At 43.1% G+C, this 20,086-nt stretch overlaps 1 protein-coding gene across 7 annotated transcripts in view; it reads right to left on the bottom strand.

Moving 5' to 3' along the window:
* Positions 1–7,927, bottom strand: part of qkia (QKI, KH domain containing, RNA binding a) — a 75,458-nt gene extending 67,531 nt beyond the window's left edge. For 2 of the 7 annotated variants that reach the window (XM_034674534.1, XM_034674529.1), the window contains exon 1: positions 7,452–7,927. In XM_034674534.1, coding sequence (XP_034530425.1) covers positions 7,452–7,596 — 145 coding nt within the window. In that variant the 5' untranslated portion in view covers positions 7,597–7,927. The remainder of the gene's footprint in view (positions 1–7,451) is intronic. The other 5 variants (XM_034674530.1, XM_034674527.1, XM_034674528.1 and 2 more) reach the window with 3 other exon arrangements.
* Between the last annotated feature and the right edge of the window lie 12,159 nt (positions 7,928–20,086).

Genomic DNA, 20,086 nt, shown 5'->3' with positions numbered 1-20,086 from the left:
CATAAAATGTTTTTCTTACGGCTTAAATGACATAATTGAGGCATCTCTCGCCAAAAATCAAAAAGGTAGAAAAGAGAAAATTGAGATCAGGAAAAATAAACCTGATGTAGACATGTTTGGATTTCCAAATGTGTATTGAAGCTGCAGAAATCCAGAGAGGCAGCTGAGATTGGTTGTGGACAGAGTTGCCAGAGCTTCATATTTGATGGCAGAACCCCACAGAGGAATCTCTTTACCTCTTGCCACCACACTTTTCTTTGGCCCTCAGGGAAGGTTATGGCAGCACCGCCTGCTCTTGCCAAGCCTCACAGAAACAACACGGGCTGCTGAGGGACAGGTAAATTATTCATCTATGATTTATGGGCCGTCCTACAACTGGTGAGAAGCCGAGGCAGAGGCTGCAAACCGCAGGCAGAGGGATCCACTGGGGGTGTCTGAGGATTGGACAACGAGGGGGGGAATGTTGCAAAGATGAACAGTCAACTTAGATGGGGTCGAGTGTAGGGCTGGGCGATAATTAGATAACGATAATTATTGTGAGATAATTTTTCTCAATATAAATGTAACAAATGTTCAATCAAATTTGATATATTTAAACCTGTACAAACCATAACTTCACAAAAATCTCATCTTACACAGGAGACATGCATCCTGTTAGCACCGTCAGAATTAATGGATTCCAGAAGCTTATCAGAAAACTAAATCCAGGTACAGCGAACAAACTGTCTGGTTTATTCAACTTTCACTCAGGACCAAAAATCTGCCTTTAAATTTAAATGAAATAATAATTTGATATTTTATCTTGATAACATTGTTTTCAATATCGCTCAGTTTTAGTTGAGTGTCACAAAATTTGAAGATTTAGCACGACACTGTTGGTTTTGATGGAAAAAAGCTTACTGGTGCAAAGCCAAATGCAAGAACTCTCTAAAACTTCCACATATTAGGATTTCATAATCTCCAGCAGAGCAGAAGTTCCTCTTCCTCACTGTGGATAGCGTTCACATTAAGCACAGCTAAAACACACTATGAGAGAGTGTGTGGGGAAAACAAACACCAGGCTGGAGGTTAAGTGCTCTCACTGTGCTCCCGGTAAAATTCCTGAGCTGGCTGCCAACGCTCGGTTGCCATTCCTCCTCTGAAGGAGAGAAAAAAAATGAATGCGAAGGAGGGTGGGAGGGTGAGAGAAGAACAGAGTGAGCATTCAGCTCATTTTTTTCACCTCCTGTCATGATAAAAAAAAAGGGAAACAGTAGGAAATAGTGACAAATGCTACTGGTATGATACCTGGAAAAATACGTAATTGTTGGCATGGTATCTGTTGTGACAGTTCAGAGGTTTAAAAATGAGGCGGAGGAAGAAAAAGAGAGGAAACACGGGGGACTACTTTGAGCGAGGGGGTAGGAGAGCTATTCTAAGCATGCAAAGAATGTAATAGGGTGGGACCCGTATGTGCGCCACAAACTGAAGAAAATACTTTGCATTATTGTGCGTCTTGGATGTGCACATGAAAGTGTGGGTGAAAGATTCATGATGTCATCTAAATTAGTCAAAAGAAATCTGGTGACAGACTCAGACGGAGGGGGGAAGGTAAAAATAAGAAAAAAGAAAGAAAGGGCTTCTCTTGTCACCAAAGCACAAAAACAGCTTCCACCCTCCTTCTCCCCCGTCTGTCTGAAAGAAAACAAACCACCAACTCTCCTTCTTCACGGTCCTTTCCTTGTCTGAAACGGGCGTTACTTCCCGCAGATGTTTTTGCATTACAAAAATACAGGAAAAATACAGCAAAAGCTGAAATAACTGAGGTCAAGGGCGAGGGGAGGCGCCATGGTTTCAGTAAAAAAGGAATAAACAATCTCGTGTAATGAACGAGTCTGTGCCAGGGAGCTGTTGTGACATAATTATTACAACATCCCCTAATTCATGTTCCTCTTTTAGCACAGCTTGTCTTCATCTGGTACACACACAGAGCTATGACTCCTGCTTTAACCGAGACACTTCCTTTTAATTTGAAAGTTAACCTGATAACTCTGCATTACAGCTTGAGCTATAAGGAAGGTAATCAGTCTGAAGGCATGTGTTGTGTAACAGCCAGAAGTAAGAGAAGGAAAGACACTTAGTTTTGGCGACAGCGGACCAGATAGTCAGGGTAGGGCGCAGAGACGGGAGGCCAGGCAGCAGCGGTGATAAGCAGGCCCCGGCACTCTCGGGATTGAGGCCTGAGATAAGAGCCCAGAGCTGTCGCTGGATGACTTTATCATACAGAAACCACAGGGTGTATATGGGGGGAGGAGGGGGGGATCTGCATTGCTGGGACTGGAGCAGGGCCAAAGGGAGCAAGATGGGTCCAGGGCTGGAGTTAGAACAGGGACAAAAAAGCCCACACAGGCAGCGTGGTGGGGCTACCGGATAGGAAGGCAGAGACATGTCAGATAGAAGAAAAGGAAGGCGACTCTGGGTCCTTTCACAACCTCTACACCTCACCCTGTCAGACTGATGCCACCACCTAATTTATTACCAGGGAGGAGAGAGAGAGAGGGACCGCACGAGGGCAAGAGAGAGAGGCAGACAGAGAACGACAGCACAAGCCTCCTATTCTGCTTTCTCACACTGGTGGCAACGGCTCAGTAAACCAGCTCACAGAATGGCTCTCGGTTAATTAAATTCCAGCTTATAAGTGGTGCTCTGGGAGGAAATGTGGGGAGAAGAGAGAGGGGTTGTGGAGGGGGATATAACAGGTTTCTGCTTTGCAACAACAGTCCTGGCCTAACACCCTCAATTCTCTCCTCGTGTCAGTCTCTGTCATTGCTTTCTTGGGGCTCTGCGCTGTATCTTACTTTGCTAGCACTGCTAAATCTTATTAGCTGCTAAATTGATTGCATGTCAAAGGTTAGTGAAGGTCTCAGCCTGTCGCTGAAAAAAACCCCAGGGTCAACCTACAGCAGGGGAGTCCAGTGCTTCCACTAACTGACAGGGAATTTAACCTGACAGATTGACAGAAATATGGAACATTAGTTTGAAAATCAAACACGCCCCATTTATCAGATTCTGTTCTCTATACAGCTTCTCCCAGAGGACCTGTTTCCTACTCAGGCTCCACCGTGGACAGGAGACAGTTTGTCCTCCGCTGCTGACGGCTCTCCAGGGAGGGTCCTGCTAATCACGACACACAAAGACAAACAAGCAGACACAAACCTGTATATTCAAAGGGGGGATGTTGACGCCAGGAACAAATGGAACGGTGCCCCATGCAGCGCAGTGAGCAACGAAACAACGGCCCGTTTAATCTAGCATACAAACAGAACTAGATAATGAGCATGTTAGGAAAGCTAAGGGGATTTGTTTAAATATTTTCCATCAGTCTGACTGTTCTGATGCCCTAAAAACACTCGGCACACTCCATGAAAACAAATACAGCCCTCCATTTCTCCCTCGCGCCGCTACCCTACAACTGAGCCCGCACTTCACTTCCAGGCTACATCTCTAGATGTTATATGGGCTGTCTCCTCCTGCCAAGAGAAAATATAGCAATTTGAAGCCGCTTGTTGGCTGGCAGATCGTAAAGAGGAATAAAAAAACCTCCATAGCAGGTGTCACCTCAGGGAGATGAACAACTGCAACGCAAGGGGATTTCAAAGAGGGGCCTGTCAATCGGCCGGAGTGACCTTGAGGGAGTACAAACATATTGGGAAAGTAATGGGGACGCCCAGGGCGGGAGCCGGCGTCACACACAAGGGTGGTGTCGCCTTTCTTCAACCATGGAAACAGCTGTGTCGACATGCACAAGACTTTGGGAGGGTGAGGGAGACAAGTGCAGCTGTCGGGAGGGCGTTCTCTAGAGGAATGGATGATTCTGGAGAGCTCAGAGAGATAACTGGTTAGATTTTTGCTCTTGTTGGGTGTGCTTGAATCTTATAAAAGACGTTTCATCACATTTAAGCCTCGGTAACAACAGTTTTCCAGAAGTCAAATGCTGTCAATGTTATTTATAAACAATACAGAAAAAACTTCAGTCCCTCAGGAGAGAAGTAGTTGATGTGTTGTTGTCAGATGAGGATAGTCCTTTCTCTCTGTTTTGGTACACTTTTTAAAGCTACTGGTTTTGTTTCTTCCTCTGCTTGCTGATCAATAGCTTTTCATGTAGCACCTGCTTTCTCCTGACGCCTTGACAAGACGATCGCTTTCTCTGAGACAGAACTGACAGAAGTCTCCCGTACCGGCAAGACACCAAGACAGGGAGGGGGAAACTACCTACATGCACAAAAAAACACACCATAATAGCATTTGGGGTAATTCCAGTACAATAGTAACACGAGTTCAGGATTCACTTGAATGAAGCGGCAGTTGAATGTGGTGTTATCTGTACTGCTGTTAAAGAGGAGGGATAATAAAATATGATTTGTAGTCACCGGAAAAATCCTGATCATTCTTAATCTACCTAAAACTACCAGCTAAAAAAGAATGAGCAAGCTGTCTACTGCAACTGAAACCAAAAGAGTAGTGGACACAACTTGCAATCTAGACTAGATGTCTGAGTTTTTACTGGGTGGGGTCGTATAAACCGGCACAGCGCAGGGAGTAGAAGGGGGGCTGGGATTCGAATACTGCATCCCAGCTTCAGCCACGTCCAAAGACAGAAAGCAAACCAAACCGCCCCTAACAGGAACCAGACGGTCAAACAGGTCTCCTCTGAACTGGGTGGCTTTCATCACACACGCATGCGATTTCTAGCAGTGGGGTAAAGTTTAGACTGGTGCTGTGGAAACCCTTGTAACCCTCAGACTTGAGGTCATGATTTTTTTAAAAGCAACAGAAAATGTCTGTTTTTTTATTTGTAACATGCTACATGGAGTCTGCAGACTATCACAGCATTAGAGGAGTCGTTTCTGAAACTCTGACTGTATCTTACCGGCACCATGAAACACCATATGGTGCAGGTCGTCAAACAAAGTGTTAAAGAGATTTGACGGACTGTTAAGTCAAATCAGTTTGATGTTTTATTTCTCGTGACAGCTGTATGTTCTTGTTTTTTGTTTTTGTATTTAAATATACTTCTCCTTTTTAAGTATCTTAGTTACCAAGACTGCACATGTCAGCACACAACATCTCCACAGACTACAGGGTCTGTTCTTTCTACAGCCCTAGACCAGAGTGAACTGTCACAGCTATGGGCGTTTAAATGAACAGTTAATGCAATCAACACAGAAATGTGACTCTGGACCAAAAAATCTCTGATCTTTATTATCAATTCAGGAATTTACAGAAAAACCGACTTGTCACACCTTCAGAAAAACAAACACACTCAGGGATTTTCTATGGTTTCAAAAAATCCTTCTCAACTTTCTGAGTTGCAGTTGCATTTTTGTCATTATTGCACTCCACAAAGTGTAAGTCAAACACTGTAAAATCTCTACTTCAGATTTGTTGTAGTAAACTGCTGATGAGATGGAGGCCGGAAACAACACATATATTTAGATCTACAGCAGCACGGCTGAGCTGTTCAGTGAAGTGTGTATGAGAGGAACTCAAACTGCATGATTCCTGCCCTGAAAACTGATAAAGTCTATGACTCTGCGGGCTTGGAGAGGGCAAAGGGGAGCAGGAGTTGAAAAAGAAAACTAGTCTGCTTGTTGATTCTTTGCCTAAATGAAAACATCCAACACACCCATCGTTCTACTCTGAGTCCAATAACCAGCCAGAAACCAGCCCTCCTAGAATCGAAGGAACTCCCTAACGTCCTTCTTTTTTCACATAAGGAATTATAAAATGTGTGAATTATTCAATTCTAATGCAAATTTTATTGAAATTTGAGGAGGAAAATTTCAAACAGTTGAGTGCTTTTGTCTTTTTTTTCGCGTCCTTCAATCCAGACTTGGTGCGAATATTTCTACATGAAAACACCATGAAGTAGTCACTTATAAAGTGTAGGCATCATTAAAGGTTCTTCTAAAGTCAGACATAAGTGTTTTTACGCTGTATTACAATTTCATGCTTGTACTCTTGTAGTTTCTTGCTGATCGAGGAGGGAAAATAGTCCACTTTACGCCTAAAGTGACTTGTTTATCACTCAGCAAGGGAACAAGAAAATCTTTGCAGACCGGTTTAGCGACTACATACTACAGCACCTCCTCATTCAGATATGCAGCCGAAACCATGAAGTATGCACTGCTCTAGACGTCGTGTATTGCCGGAGAAGAAAGAAGTCATTCATGCCGTAAAGTGGTCAGAATGCGTGTTATTTTGAATCCTCGGTGTCATGGTCTCCAGTCCGACACTACTCGCAGCGTGGGGACAGTCTGCTAGGGGGGCTGTGGCGCTCTCTAGTGTCCCCAGCTCAGTTACATAAACCACGGGTCCTACCTTCCGCTTAGACCAGCTTATGTTATTGATACTGTCAACATAAAGGGAGAATAAAGCGTGTTTATCAGTGCCGCTCCTCGTGCCAAAAGAAGTAACAGAGGCGGAGGAATACAGGTAGACAGCCGAACCCCGTCTGCACGGCGCCGCCGACAAAAGGCGACGTAATTTTTTGGTAGGGGCAAAAAAACACGACGACTGCTGCAGCAAGGGGAGGAAATATAACCGAGAGAAACAGCTCCTTGCTTGAGGACAAATATTGCAGCAGCACGGTAGAGGAGACAAAAAGTACGGTGCTCCTTTTAATGAAAAAGTTGGGAGAATAATCTTCGTGCACTCCCCCTCCCAGTAGCAAATCACTGGCCATTGTTTGGGCAACAAGCAGACACATTCCACCGTGCTTTGAGCTCGGCCGCTGGGCAACTACTAACCCAGCCTCTGGAAGCACAAATAACACAAGTCAACTTTTGAAACACTTCTTGTCGTTTGTCTTGAACGCTTCACTGGCTGCTTGAGTCTTTAGGAAGAGCCCTTGCTGTGTAAACGCCACCGTGTTGGTTCCTCAAGAGTTCAACGGAACGCAGACTCACAGAGCTCGCTAGCTTAAAATGTGGCTAACTCGAGCTAAATTGACTCTGGAACATGTGGAATCAGGCCCGTGCTAATTAAAGGGAGATTTCACTATGATATACCTAAAGTGTGCTTAAAAACTTTAAGTGGAACTATTCTGGTGTCTGGGTTGACAGAAATGGGTTAGATAGATGTTTCTAAGTGAGTGGGAGAAAGTTTTTGACTCGTCGCCATAAAGTCAGGAGAACAGTAACAAACTCCATGGAGCCTAACATTAGCAGCACAACTCTTGAATCCACATTCCACAGTGGTTTATGGGAGGAAAACTTCACATGAATACTACAGTACATAATGTTTAGGTTGTTAGGAATGTCTCGAGGTGAATTTAGAGTGTTGTTGTGACTGCCACGGTCACCAGTATCAGTGTATCCGATCCGAGAGCGTTCTGCAGCAGGGACGCCCAGCCGGACTGCGCCGTGTTCACGCTTCCCCCACCTCCCCAACGTTTCCAGACTCCCCCTTACCTTCATCGAGAAGCCTCTCCAGGTGTGTGAAGATGCCGCAGAGATTTGGCAAACTGGTCATGAGCTTCTTCTCGTTTAATAATTGCATCAAATAGTCGGGACTCGGCCTCGGTCGCTCCTTCACTTCGACCTCTCCGACCATCATCTTTGCGGCGAGAACGGAGAGCAAACCACCGCGAAACACAGAATCCTCTTTTAGGAAAAGGAGAAAAAAAAACGAAAAAAAGAAAAAAAAAAAACTTGCGGCTCCGATCCCTCGCTTCCCTCCTCCTGAATATGTGAAGACTCTGCAAACCCCCCTGAAAATTCAGGTTTGGTTTGTTCTCGTTGTTAGAGTGGAGAGGGGGCAAAAAAGAAACCGTTATCTTCCTTCCAGAGACTCGTGCGCTGTACTCTCCTCTACGCCGTGTGCGCTCGGGGACGTTCGATTCCACCACTGTAGGCGCGAGAGACTGCTCCACCGGAAAGGCTCCGTCCTCCTCAACGGTCATTGGCCAGCGGGGCTTTCAGAGACTAATGGGAGAACCAATTAGCGCTCACATACCAACCAGAAGGGCGGGGCGGGGCTGTTTGTTAAATGATGGACAGAAATTCGAGCCAATGGTGTGCAGTGCGCAGGAATGCACATAATACTAGTGAAGTGGGAAAGCTCACATTTAATTCTGTCTCTCTTTCTTCACTAATGGCATTATTTTGGCTTTCAAAAATCCTCAACCCCAAAAATTTGAAAAGATCCTTCATAATAGGAATCACCATATGTTATTATTTACCTTAATTGTATTGGAGGGATCTGTGTTAATGCTTTTAGTGAAAAGAGAAGTCACCTAATTTTTTATCATCAACCATTCTTTATTGGAGACCGATGCATAAACTCTTAAAAATACAGCATCAGGAGTTCCATTCCTGTGTCATTATATATTTTGACTTCCTCTTTATAGTGCATCACTGTTGTGTATATGTTTGTTAACCTGGGTTTTAATGGATACTAACAGGGTTAAAAATAAATGCTGCAGAGGGATTACAAATCCTACAATTGCAGTATTTACAAAGTCTCTGGGATGTTGAGCTCTTTCACCCACAATGTTTCAGATGTTGCACAAGACCATCAGCACACCCCTTCATGTTGAAGAGCCAGTGAAAAAACAACATTCCAGTGAATGGTTCTATTTTCTTTTAGATTTCATAAGCTCTGGTGTAATTTTAAGTCAGGCATTGTTGTGTATGGATTTGCTAATCTGGTAAGGACAAGTTATCTTATCTCTTATTGGTCGTCTGTGGGTCCAATGTGTGTTCAATATTCTCCTTTATACACTGGATTTGTGCTCAGTAGAGGTAATATACTTGCCCAGAGCAGCATACATATCAGGCTGGGAAAGCTTCACCTTGGGGTGCTGAAATATGAAGAAAAAAAAAATTGGTTAACCTGTGCTGTCCATATATACAAGACGCCTTCTGTTCCTCAAGACTTGTACATCTTGTTATCTGCCATGGGACCGATTGATCAACAATCCACTGATCAATAGAGCCTTTTCATTGTCCTGTCCTTGGAAGGACCTTTCAACATATCCTCGGAAGATTAACATCCCTGATCAATGGAACACACACAAACCAGCTACCTCCACTTTCTCACATCCTGCATAGTGTGAAAATAAACCACAACTAGTGCGTTTGATTTTAACAGCTGTTGGCTGAGAGGGGCTCGGGCTAAATCTGAGCTCTGACCTTGACCCTCATTTAATTTGTCCACAGTCATGTCTTTGTAAAAGAAAAGTCCCCACACTGGCTGCATGAATGCTAAAACAACTGCACTTTGCCCTTCTGGCTGCAGTGTGCAGACAATGTGTAGTAAACAAAGCTCTAACTCTTAGTTTAAGTGAAGCAGGATCAATACATTGATTGCACAAAACTAACTGGATCAATTGTGTCATCGGGCAAGTTATATTAAACCAAAATTTGGTTCATTTTATTTACTGATAAGATGTATTCACAGTAAATCTGCTATCCAAAACACACAAAAACACATGTATCCCCTATTAAATATTCTAAATCTGTCCCTCATTCACTGATAACAGTATTTGGGAGTGCAGCAGGCGACAGCAGCCTCGACATCAAAGCAGGGAGACAGATACAGTTGCCTTAACAACCAGTGCAACACATTTACTGGATCCTGCTTCTCTGCCCTTTGTCAGCATATATATACAGCTACACTATGTTATTGCTATATTTGTTGTAGAGCTTCGGTGTAGTTTCAGACATACTAAGCCTTATGAGTTAAGTTATCTTGAACACAAACATTTAAAATCATATATATGATGCTAGGAAAGGCTTCACAAACATTAATTTAAAGGCAAGAATGTGGCTTATTATTCATTCACGTCATTATATATATTTTGGAATAATTCAACATTTTCAAACTATGTAAGAAGTGATTTAAAGATTGAGCAATAGTTATACATTTGTTTGAAACACGATGATACCAAACTGTTTTCCTTGGTTTGACTTGATACTTCAACTATCCCACTACCATATCCATTCTCTGATAGAGCATATAATGTCAATTATGTGATCATCATCATTTTAAGAGAGCAGGAAAACACTCGTTTCTGCATGATGTCTTGTCATTTGCATCTCCGCCAATTAGACACATCATGTGATATTAGTCCTGTCACCCAAATGGTCAGCAGTAAAAGTGCCTTATCTTGAAGCCATGAATGATAGAAGATGCCTTAAAGTCAAACACTGATAAGTGATTTTAGAGGATAAGAGTGCACAGATAGGCAGAGGGAAAGAGAAACCCCATTTTTCATATGGCTTGGAGATAGCTAAATTGTTCATGGTGTTGACTTTATGCTTCTCTTTTATTTCCTCCCTTAATCTTTGAATATAAGCGATGGAAAAAGTCACAGACTTCTTGCATCAAAAAGAATCTGGCATTTATTCTGAGCTTTGAAAATGGGTTTAGTTCTTATCTCAGCGGTGCGCATGGTAATTTGCACCTTGCCTAGCGCTGATTCTTCCGAGTTGGGTCACAAACGGCTCCTCAGAGTGTGTGTGTGTGTGCTGATATGTGTGCGAAATAGAGACACAGAGTTAGAGGGAGAGAGAGACGCTGCAATAGACAGGGAGAGCAGATACCTGACTGTGTGTGTGTGTGTGTGTGTGTGTGTGTGTGTGTGTGTGTGTGTATATGTCTGTGCTTATGCCTTCTGACAGCCTGAGAGTAAACAGAAGCGATATTAATCCCCGTCTTTTGCTCCCCTGCCCTTGTGTTTTCGTCATTTTTAATAACACGGTTTCCATTCAACAATTAATCCAATTAACAAGGATCCAGATAATTAATGAACATGCGTTTAGCCCCTTTTGAAGAGAAGCTGTTAACTCACTGACAATGAGCTTGGAGAGTGCCCTGGGTTTTCAGCTGAAAGTACTCTGACAGAGACAATGGGGCCCTCAGTAGGGGCCCTGTAGATTGTCGCTGCCTGCCTCGGGGGCCAAAGCCGCAGGAAAGTGAGTGGGAGACTGCATCGCTGTCGAGGCAAGGCTGTCTGTGATAACGGCGACTCTGGAGGAGGCAAGCAGAGGCCCACAGGCTCTGATAACACACACATATATAAGTACAAGCAAGAACAACATCTTTCCCTGTTTCTTTTGACTTACTACTTTGGGGTCTGTGGGGAGAAAAGTGCCGGCGGAAACTGGGTCATTTACATTTTGAGGAAGGTGTGCACACAGCGCAACAGAAATAAATGTCCTTCTAGCAACCAAAGCACATACAAAGCATATACAGAGAAACACATAATGTACCTATTATTCATTTTAACTCGTATCATAAGCATGACGTGACAAATGACCTCCAGCGCTGGTGTCTTCATGCGCTGTTGCACTCTACTTGTTTTAAGCATGCATGTATTGAATACCGTGTGCGCATTTGTTATTGTCAAAAACTGAATGTTATTTATTTGTTTTAAAAATCACATAAAGTTATAATTTAATACAATAAGGATGGGAGGAGGGGTGTGTTATAAAAGTGATGCAGGAATGTTACATTGACCGCAAATCCTGCTCTAGTGTTGTAGATTAAATCTGTCAGAGTCATGAAGTTTAAGAGCCTTTTACCATTTTTGTAGGCACAAATTTGAAATGCCAGTATAGTAGTCTGCCTGACAGTTGTTGCCATTAAACAGAGCCTAAGTTTATTCCATTGATTGTTTATTAAGATGAATGATGCTTCCACCTCTTGTAGTTGTAAAAAAATAATCTATAACACCCTTTGCAACAGACACTGATGTCATGAGCTGGTGGAGCAGCAGTATTGGCGTTCTGCCCCTTCTGCTAACCCAACGAACACATTTAACTTACCAATAAAACAGTAAAGATCCCTCAGGCGGTACAGTCAGACAGCTTCTTGGGTTGGTCTGGAGCGGATACTCATGGCTATCAAAAGCTCACTGACTCCTGTGTTTGTTTTCTCTAGCAGTTTCTCCTCTTCTCTGCTGATCTGGTTCACACAACATCGTCAACAGTGCTGCCAAACCCATACCCCATTTTAGTATCATAAAGCACTACTAAAACTAAACTTCTGATGAAACGATGAACACTTTGACATGAATCAGCATGATAAGCACCAACTTTAAAGACAGAGACTATTTTTGGGAAAAATGTATTTGACATGTATCTTGATTTTATAGTTCAACCCATGTCCCGTCTGTTAAAATGGAGGAGGTGGGCCTCATGGACTGTGATGCAGCCGGGCGTTACAGTAGGGAGCCTCATATGTTATGTTATGTTACGTTACGATACATTGCGTTACGTTGCGTTACGTTATGTTATGTTACATTACGTTACGTTGCGTTACGTTGCGTTACATTGCGTTACACGACGTTACACATACTGTGTGTAAGAGCATACAGTAATAACTGAATTTCCCCCCCGGGATAAGTAAACCTTTTCTGATTCTGATTCTGGTTATGGCTTCACCTTTTGGGAGCTGTCATGTCATCCCTCTTATAATACATTCTGGTTTCTGTTGACACTTTTGGGCTCGTAAAATTTAATGGATAACAGTTGCATTCCTGACGCTGGAACATCTGTTCATGGTGGTATAGTATTTAGCATTAGCATGCTAAGTTTATCTATCTTTCTCTATGGAAGGCTGGTGTTGATGAAGAATGACCTTTTTTCAGTATTTGTGTGGGTATAAATGGTTCTCTATCATCCACAGTGTTCTATCTGCCATTTCAGCTGTGAATGAGGGTCAGACTGGTGTCTTGGGTGGGGAGACATCTATTCATCATGCTATATTTGACACCTACTCATGACTGGGATAGTGGGTTGCAGAAAAACTAGAACTAGGAGGAAGAGTTGGGCTTTCAGATTTATATGGCATAGACTTGATCTAGCTTGTACTTGATAACATGTATAGAAATGAGGTGACTGTGACTGAGCATGTATGTTTTTTTACTTTTTCTATACCTCTAAAGTGAGACTTGGCACAATAGAGTGTGTGTGTTACTATAACACAGTTAAAAGAAGAAATGTCAGCTGGAGGAGTGGAGCAGCATGAGGAAAAATCTATCACAATCCAATCCAACATTCCTGAGTTTACAATAACCCTTTCTATTCTCTGCCACCACAATTCACCACTCACCATTTTGTTAAAGGTCACCTTGGGTGTTGTAGTCTGGATGCTCTAGTGGTTTGCCAATCTGCTGATGTGAAAGCCTGCTGGCCCGCCTGTTGTCGCCCAGACAAGGGGGGGAGACAAAGATGGCGGTGGGTGAGTGGGGGGACAGCTGGAGCCAGTTGTGATGGAAGGCTTTGATGGGAAAACAGCACCTCAATAATCACACCTCGAACCTGCTTAACATCAATCAACAGGAGGGAACATCAAAATCACGCTAACATTTTTACAGCACATCAGGCTGTAGGATAAACCCAGGATAAACACCCGCACCTCCTTTTCTCGCTCTCTCCCTTGTAGAAAGCGCATGGGTGTCGATACGGCTTAAAGAAGCCTGGCCAATGCTACATCTGTCCCGCCGATTGTTAACAGTGTGGATCCATTCCTGCTCTACTGAAGAAGCCTGTATTTGTTTACTTGCCTGTTTGCTTGTTTGTGTGTGCCTGCCAGCCCAAAAGAAATGACAGAAATGAGTGTTTGTGAGTGATAAGACCTGTAGGAGAGGAAAAAGAGGAAGAGAGAAATCAGGAGAAAGAAAGTGACGGAAAGAGAGTAGAGGATCCTCATTGATCAAATCTGTTCAGAGACGGATTGATCCTGCAGTGTGGTCTGCTATAGGATCTGATCACACACACAATTAGTCTGACAATCACATAAGAGCAGATAAGAGATTTAAGCTCAAAAACCTAAACAGTACACCAGGATGTGAGATTTGAGCAGACTTTCGTGGTGTTTAAAGGTAAGCTTCACAGCGGAGAATAGAGTATCATCTCCTCTTTCAAGGTGTTTACATTATTCCTGCACTCCTGTATTAAGCCTGCGAATCAGACACCTGGCATATGGAGAGGCAGATAGATAAATCTCCATTGTGCCGTCCTGTCTTGCACATGCTCAGTGGCTCCCTGGATGAGCACGGAGTCCGCCAGGCAGACGTGAACAAGACGAATCATTCCCCTGGGGGGCATTTATTTCTGTTGCACAGCACAATCTCCTCATTGCTGGTCCTAACAATCTGCTTTTTGAGACTATAATGCCGGAAAAAGAGAGACAGCTCAGCAGAAGAGGGGACAATGGGAAAAAGAAAGAAAGGATGCGATAAAGAGGAAGACTGATGAAGACTTCTTGAATGTGTAATAAATCTCCCAAAGTACACAGGGTTATGACATGCAACAAACAACACAACTTTGATCACATTAAGCATGGACCACAGGGATGAATTATTCGATTTTAGCTTGTTTGTTCAGATAAAGAAGCGTGGCGATGTTGCCAGTTGTCGCCTGGATTCTCTTCTGTTTTTCACTTGTGAGGGAAAACAGATTACCAAGTGTTTGAGTATGAAGCCCCACTCCCTTTCCCCCACCATCTCTTCTTCTTCTTTGGTCTCTTATTCCTCTCTCTCTCTTTCTGCAGCTGACTGCTCCTAAATCTCAGGTCTGGCCAGAGCTAGACAGCTCTCTCTAGCAGGTGACACAACATCCCACTTCCTTCCATCCATCCATTTTGACGCAGCCCACACAGTCTCTCCTTCCTTTCATTTCTCTCCGTCCTGGATCCACGATGTACCACCTCTTGTCTTCCTCTTTATTCAACATGCCCCCTCTCTTAAACTCCAGACATTTCCACACTGCCTTCCCCTTTTCCATAATTGTCTTCCACCGCCTCAGCCTTTTCTCTGCTTTTCTCAATCTCTTTTTTCCCCTCTGTCAACAGAACGCTATCGGCGTGCTAGTGTAGCTTTTGTTGCTCAGCTCGCTGCAATACAAAAGCCTTTGTTGGCCTGCCACCGCTGTGATGTGGTGAGACGGAGATGCACAAGGACAAACTTGAGCTCCGTGGAGCCAGCTTTCAGAAAGTCACTGTTCATTTTGAGATAACGGCTCAACCTGAAGGCTGGAGTAGCTGGTGGGGTTCGAGCCAGACACGCATGTAAACACTTGTCTGCGTCATGGCCTGTGTTGATCTTTGAGGGCTGTTCAAAATTCAGTGTATAAATCTTCCCATGTGGGCGCAATGCTTTGTGTTTCCATCAGTGAAATGGCTCGCATGTGTTCCTCAGTGGGAGTTATTGCTGGCTGCTGGGCAGTGGCAGCTGTTGTGAGAGGCTGAGCTAGCTAGGCTAATAATAACCCTCGAGCTGAGTGAGTGCCCATCGGGCCCCACATCGTCTTGGGTTGACCCTGGGAGTCCAGTTGCAGTGGAGAGTGAGGATAAGGCCAGGTCATGGATTAGAGAATGCTCTCTCACCCTTGTAAGGACAAAGGCAGGTGTGCAGGAATGCTACACACTCAATGGTAAACACTGATGTTGTAGCACCCTGAATGCACCACATTGGAAACTTTTGGAAAACATTTACATCACCAAGTGGTGTTGTAAGTGATTTCCCCAAATTCAGTTAGCACAGAGTGTTAAAGTCATTTTCTTTCACTTTGTTAAGGAGTGACGTGGCTGTGCTTGAATGTTACACACTCATGGTGTAAGTTGACTGGATGCATTTCATTGAAGTCTATGGAATACGTTTGTATTGATCAAGTGGCACATGCAGTGCCTTTACCAAGATCCAGTTAGCATTAAGGTTTATACTGAAAGAAATTATTTCACTCTTGTTAAGACTAAAGCAGGTGTGCAGTGAAGCCACAACACTTGGTGGTTAAAGTTAGTTTTGTAACACCCAAGGGTCAAGTGCATCCACAGGGTGTAACAAAGTAGGTCCTTTCTCTTGTGCTGAACTCAGCAAAAACTCAAGAGGTTCACTCAGATGTAATCAGAGAGTGCCAAGCTTAACTGAGATGTTTGTTGCTGTGCCCAGTCTCATCATGCAGGTCCACATTGACATTCATGGATAGGGCGGTGGTTGCCAAAAGCAACATACAAGTCCCATCAATAAATCCTACAGTGTTAGACAACCTTGATTTTAAACAGAAGTCCTTCTTGTTCTTTGTTGCCATCGTGAAAGACAAACAACGCTTCGGTTAAACTGTTGACCAGGGCATAACTTCAAGTTACCAATCCAGCACTAAATGTTAAACTAGAGAATATTATTTTGAACATTGTAAGGAAAAATGCAGGAATGTCTGAATACCACATGCTCAATGGTGAACCTCAATATCTTTCTCTAACACCCACAGTATGACACTTAAAAAAACCTGTTGAATCTTTCACCTTGAATTCTGAGCTCAGGCATGTTGAGCAGATTTATCCTAATCTCCTCAGTCTGTATCTGCCCTCAGGAGAAATTAACAAAAGGAAGCACAAAGAAGTTCAAGATGACTGAAAAACATGCTAGATCAATACCGTCACCCTCACACGGAATCATCCAGATCTTTCACGATAGACAAGGAATCAAAAAAGGAGGAAAAACAACGCCTTGGAAATCCTCTCAGCTGAAAATAATACTGTGGCTTTATCTGTGACAGATACTATCAGCTGTAGGGAAGTAGAGCATGATGTTATAACCTGAGCTCTTATATCTGGAGGAAATACTCTGAATGAGAAGCTATTTATTTCCATGTGTTTGGGCAGTCATAAAATGATCAATTGCTCATTATGACTAAGGGAAAAGGCTTAGAATGTGATGATCAGGACGATTTGTGCTTTATGCTGAATTTGTTTGTTTGGCTTTTTTTCATGTTCGAGCTCAGAGTGAGATAAAGGAGAAATTCAAGCAATGTCATGCTTGTTTTTTTCCAGCCTGTAGGTCTGGGCCAGTCATGCATTGATGCCTTTGATAGACCAAATAACCTCATTGGCTGCCTCCATTCCTGTTCATTTCACACTTCACTCTATTACTTGCATGAGCAATTACAATGGCGTTTGTTGTTTGGTATTGTTTGCCATTTTCATGCGAGTGTGTGCGTCTTTGAGTCTGTGCGCTTCAGACAGTGTGTCATGGTTGGAGACGATATTCTCCAGTGCTCCTTTCCAGACTGTCACCTTTCTTAATGAGCTTCAGTGAGTTCCCCAAAGAGGTTGAAACAGACACCATTTAGCATTTAATGCTCATTAGTGCCTGTGATGTGACCTAATTGAGCCAAAGCAATCAGATTGCTTGGCCTTTTAAGTGCATAGAAGTGAAATGAACTCTGGGCAGTTTCTGCATATTATAGCTTGTTTGACATTGTGTGCTAGCTTGAAGCAGAAGGATATGATTATGATTTGGAGAAGAAAATCCAGATTTGTTCCGTTCTGGCATTTATTTATTTATTTAAAGAAAAGGTAAATAAAAATGTTCACCATATTTCACTTAGTCCTTTTTCTCTCCTCCATGTGCAAGCTCTGTTTTCTGTGCTGGCCAGCTGCTTGCCTGTGGCTCAGTAAAATTGGACAGCTGATTCAGGACAGCAGGGCGTCACTGATACAGTTTGACTAAACCACAGGCTGCTCAGAGTTCGATCAGCTCATCCAACAAAAAAGAGGCAAAATTGTACCCTCTGCCCACTTAAAAGTAGAACACATACATGCACTCTTTTTGAATGATCTCATTACGCAGCCTTTTCACCTACGTTGGTACAAGTATTTTGTGTTGTAAAGGCACCGGGCTGCACTCCTTTTCGTCTTCAGCTGCACAGATCCAGCAGCAAAGAGAGTGCAGCACAGCCGGGTTCAGCAGTGTGGAACACCTATTCAGTTTCATTCTTTCCAGGATGTGCTGAGGCTGAAATATGAGCATTATGAACCTGTCTTCCTGTTGAGAATAGATTCCTCTGCAGGCCTGTAAAGTTGCTTCTGCTGGAGACATGACTTACAATAAGAGACGGTGCAAGTGTCCTTGTGAGTGTCAGAAATCAATTACGCTATGTTTCCCTGGTGGGTCGCTGGGTTGTATATGTATATGTGCAAGTGTGTGAGTGTGTGTCTGTGTGTGTAAAGGAGAAATAGGGTTGGTTAAATCCTATTGTGATTTGGAAGAAGTTTCCGCTGTGACTGTAATGCTGTAGAGAGGATAGTGAGGGAGAGCAGCTTCAATCCGGATACTGCAAGAACACAGAGTTGGTAAAAGATGCCTGCTGATGACTTACTGTCTGGTCTAGATAAATAATAACAAACATGTGTTTTCATGCACAAAGAGTCACAAACAAACCCACACTCACATGAAATGCACTGTGGGGTTTTCGAGTTCAAAGCATGTTCACCAATGTGCGTGCATGTGTGTGTGTATGAGTGTCTGTTTGTCTGGAGGAATGCTGTCGGCCATCATTCCTGTGCATCTCTCTCTGCATGTTTAGACAGGCTCTGTCTCCAGCTGGGTTTTGTGACAGAATGGGTACACTGGTGCTGATACAATACAACACAGCACAGAAGCTGTTGTGAAAAGAAGGGGTTGTAAAACAGGACAAAACACAGTCCAAATGTACAAGAGGACTTAATGGGCTGAGACGAGGAAAACAGGCCTGCATCTTTGAAATCTCAAGTAACTGCTCTTTGTACCTCTCAGGCTGAAGTAGCTACTGTTTGAATAATTAAAAGCTTTGTGAAGCTGTTTTGTTAAAGCAGAGGAGGAAAAAACTTCATCTAGTTTAATAAAAACATCTGTTAGTGACACTTAAGAGTGTGTCTTTTGAGATGAGCTCACTGGTTTAGGATGGCTAAAAAATCAGAAAAATGTTGCAGGGGTACTTTCAAAGGATCTGTTGACACTTGAAGATCTGATATGATGCAGGTAGAGGGACTTTTCTAAAACTGTGCTTGTGTGAAGTGCTTGTCAATGATAACTATTAGTCCACAGTGGATGCTGGTCAGCTGGGACACTTTGTTGAGACACCAGCCTGAGAACCAGCACGAAAGCAAGGCTATCATCCGCTGCAGATGGAGTCAACTCACCAGTTAGCTAATTGTGAGAAAGACAGACCCACACATTAATCCAGCAGCAAGTGCACGCTACATGTAGATCATCTACAGCGCTTGACTTTGCTGTCAGAAAGCCTGATTGTTTGATTGCACTATTTGTAGAAACGACACACATTTTCCTTCACCTGTAGTAGACTCACATATATTGAGACTTTTTGCAAATCAGTTTGAAAGAATTTCAAGCAACACACGCTGAACATTATCCAACTGACAATACAATTTTAGACTTTGTTATTTCAGCTCAATTTTCAACACAGAGTACTTTGATAATGTAAACATATCATGCAGAGTAAGGGTTGGGTCATAATGCAATACAAACAAATTAGAGCTGAATACTTACTTTCATCCTGTTGAGCCTCTCTATACTCCGATTCACAAAGGGGTTTGCTTGGGCGGCTTTGGCTCAGTCGGTCGTCTATCAATCGGAAGGTTGGCGGTTCTATCCCAGCTCCTGCAGTCACATGCCGAAGTGTCCTTAGGCAAGACTGAACCTCAAATTTCTCCCGCTGTTGTTCAGCGGTGTGTGAATGTGAATGAATGAGATGATCTACTACTGATGCTACTATAACAGAGTCTTCCATCAGTGAGTGAATGTGTGTGAATGGGTAGTGTAAAAGCACTTTGGGTGGTCAGAAAGACTAGAAAAGCGCTATATAAGTACAAGTCCATTTACCAGTTGTATCCAAAGAAACTGCACGTCATCCTAAGAGTCAAAACCACTCTTATTCTAGTCATGGTAAAATTGACCCCATCTGTAGCAGCTGGTGCTGGTTGTCCTCTTGGTTTCTCAATAAAGGGGCAAAGTACCTCATGCAACCATCCTCTTTAGTTCAACAGATGTTCTTCTTTTCATGTTTTCATACATTTTAAGAGAGTACTTGTCACATTCTTCATCTGAAGAGTATGTTGTGTTTAAAATAAAAGTCACAATGCATCAAGACTTCCTCACAAGCTAGCTACAGAAATCACTTAAGTTGTAAAAAATGAACAACACATGTATAAAACATTAAACACACTGCTACATTTTAATGAGGCCAATTTGTCCTCCGCAAGTTATAGTGATAAATACGCAGACTCAGACAGACAGAAAATACCTCATGACTCACAGTAA

This window comes from Notolabrus celidotus, chromosome 22 (genome assembly GCF_009762535.1).
Source record: "Notolabrus celidotus isolate fNotCel1 chromosome 22, fNotCel1.pri, whole genome shotgun sequence".
Classification (NCBI taxonomy): Eukaryota; Metazoa; Chordata; class Actinopteri; order Labriformes; family Labridae; genus Notolabrus; species Notolabrus celidotus.
This window is presented reverse-complemented; position numbering and strand designations above follow the sequence as displayed.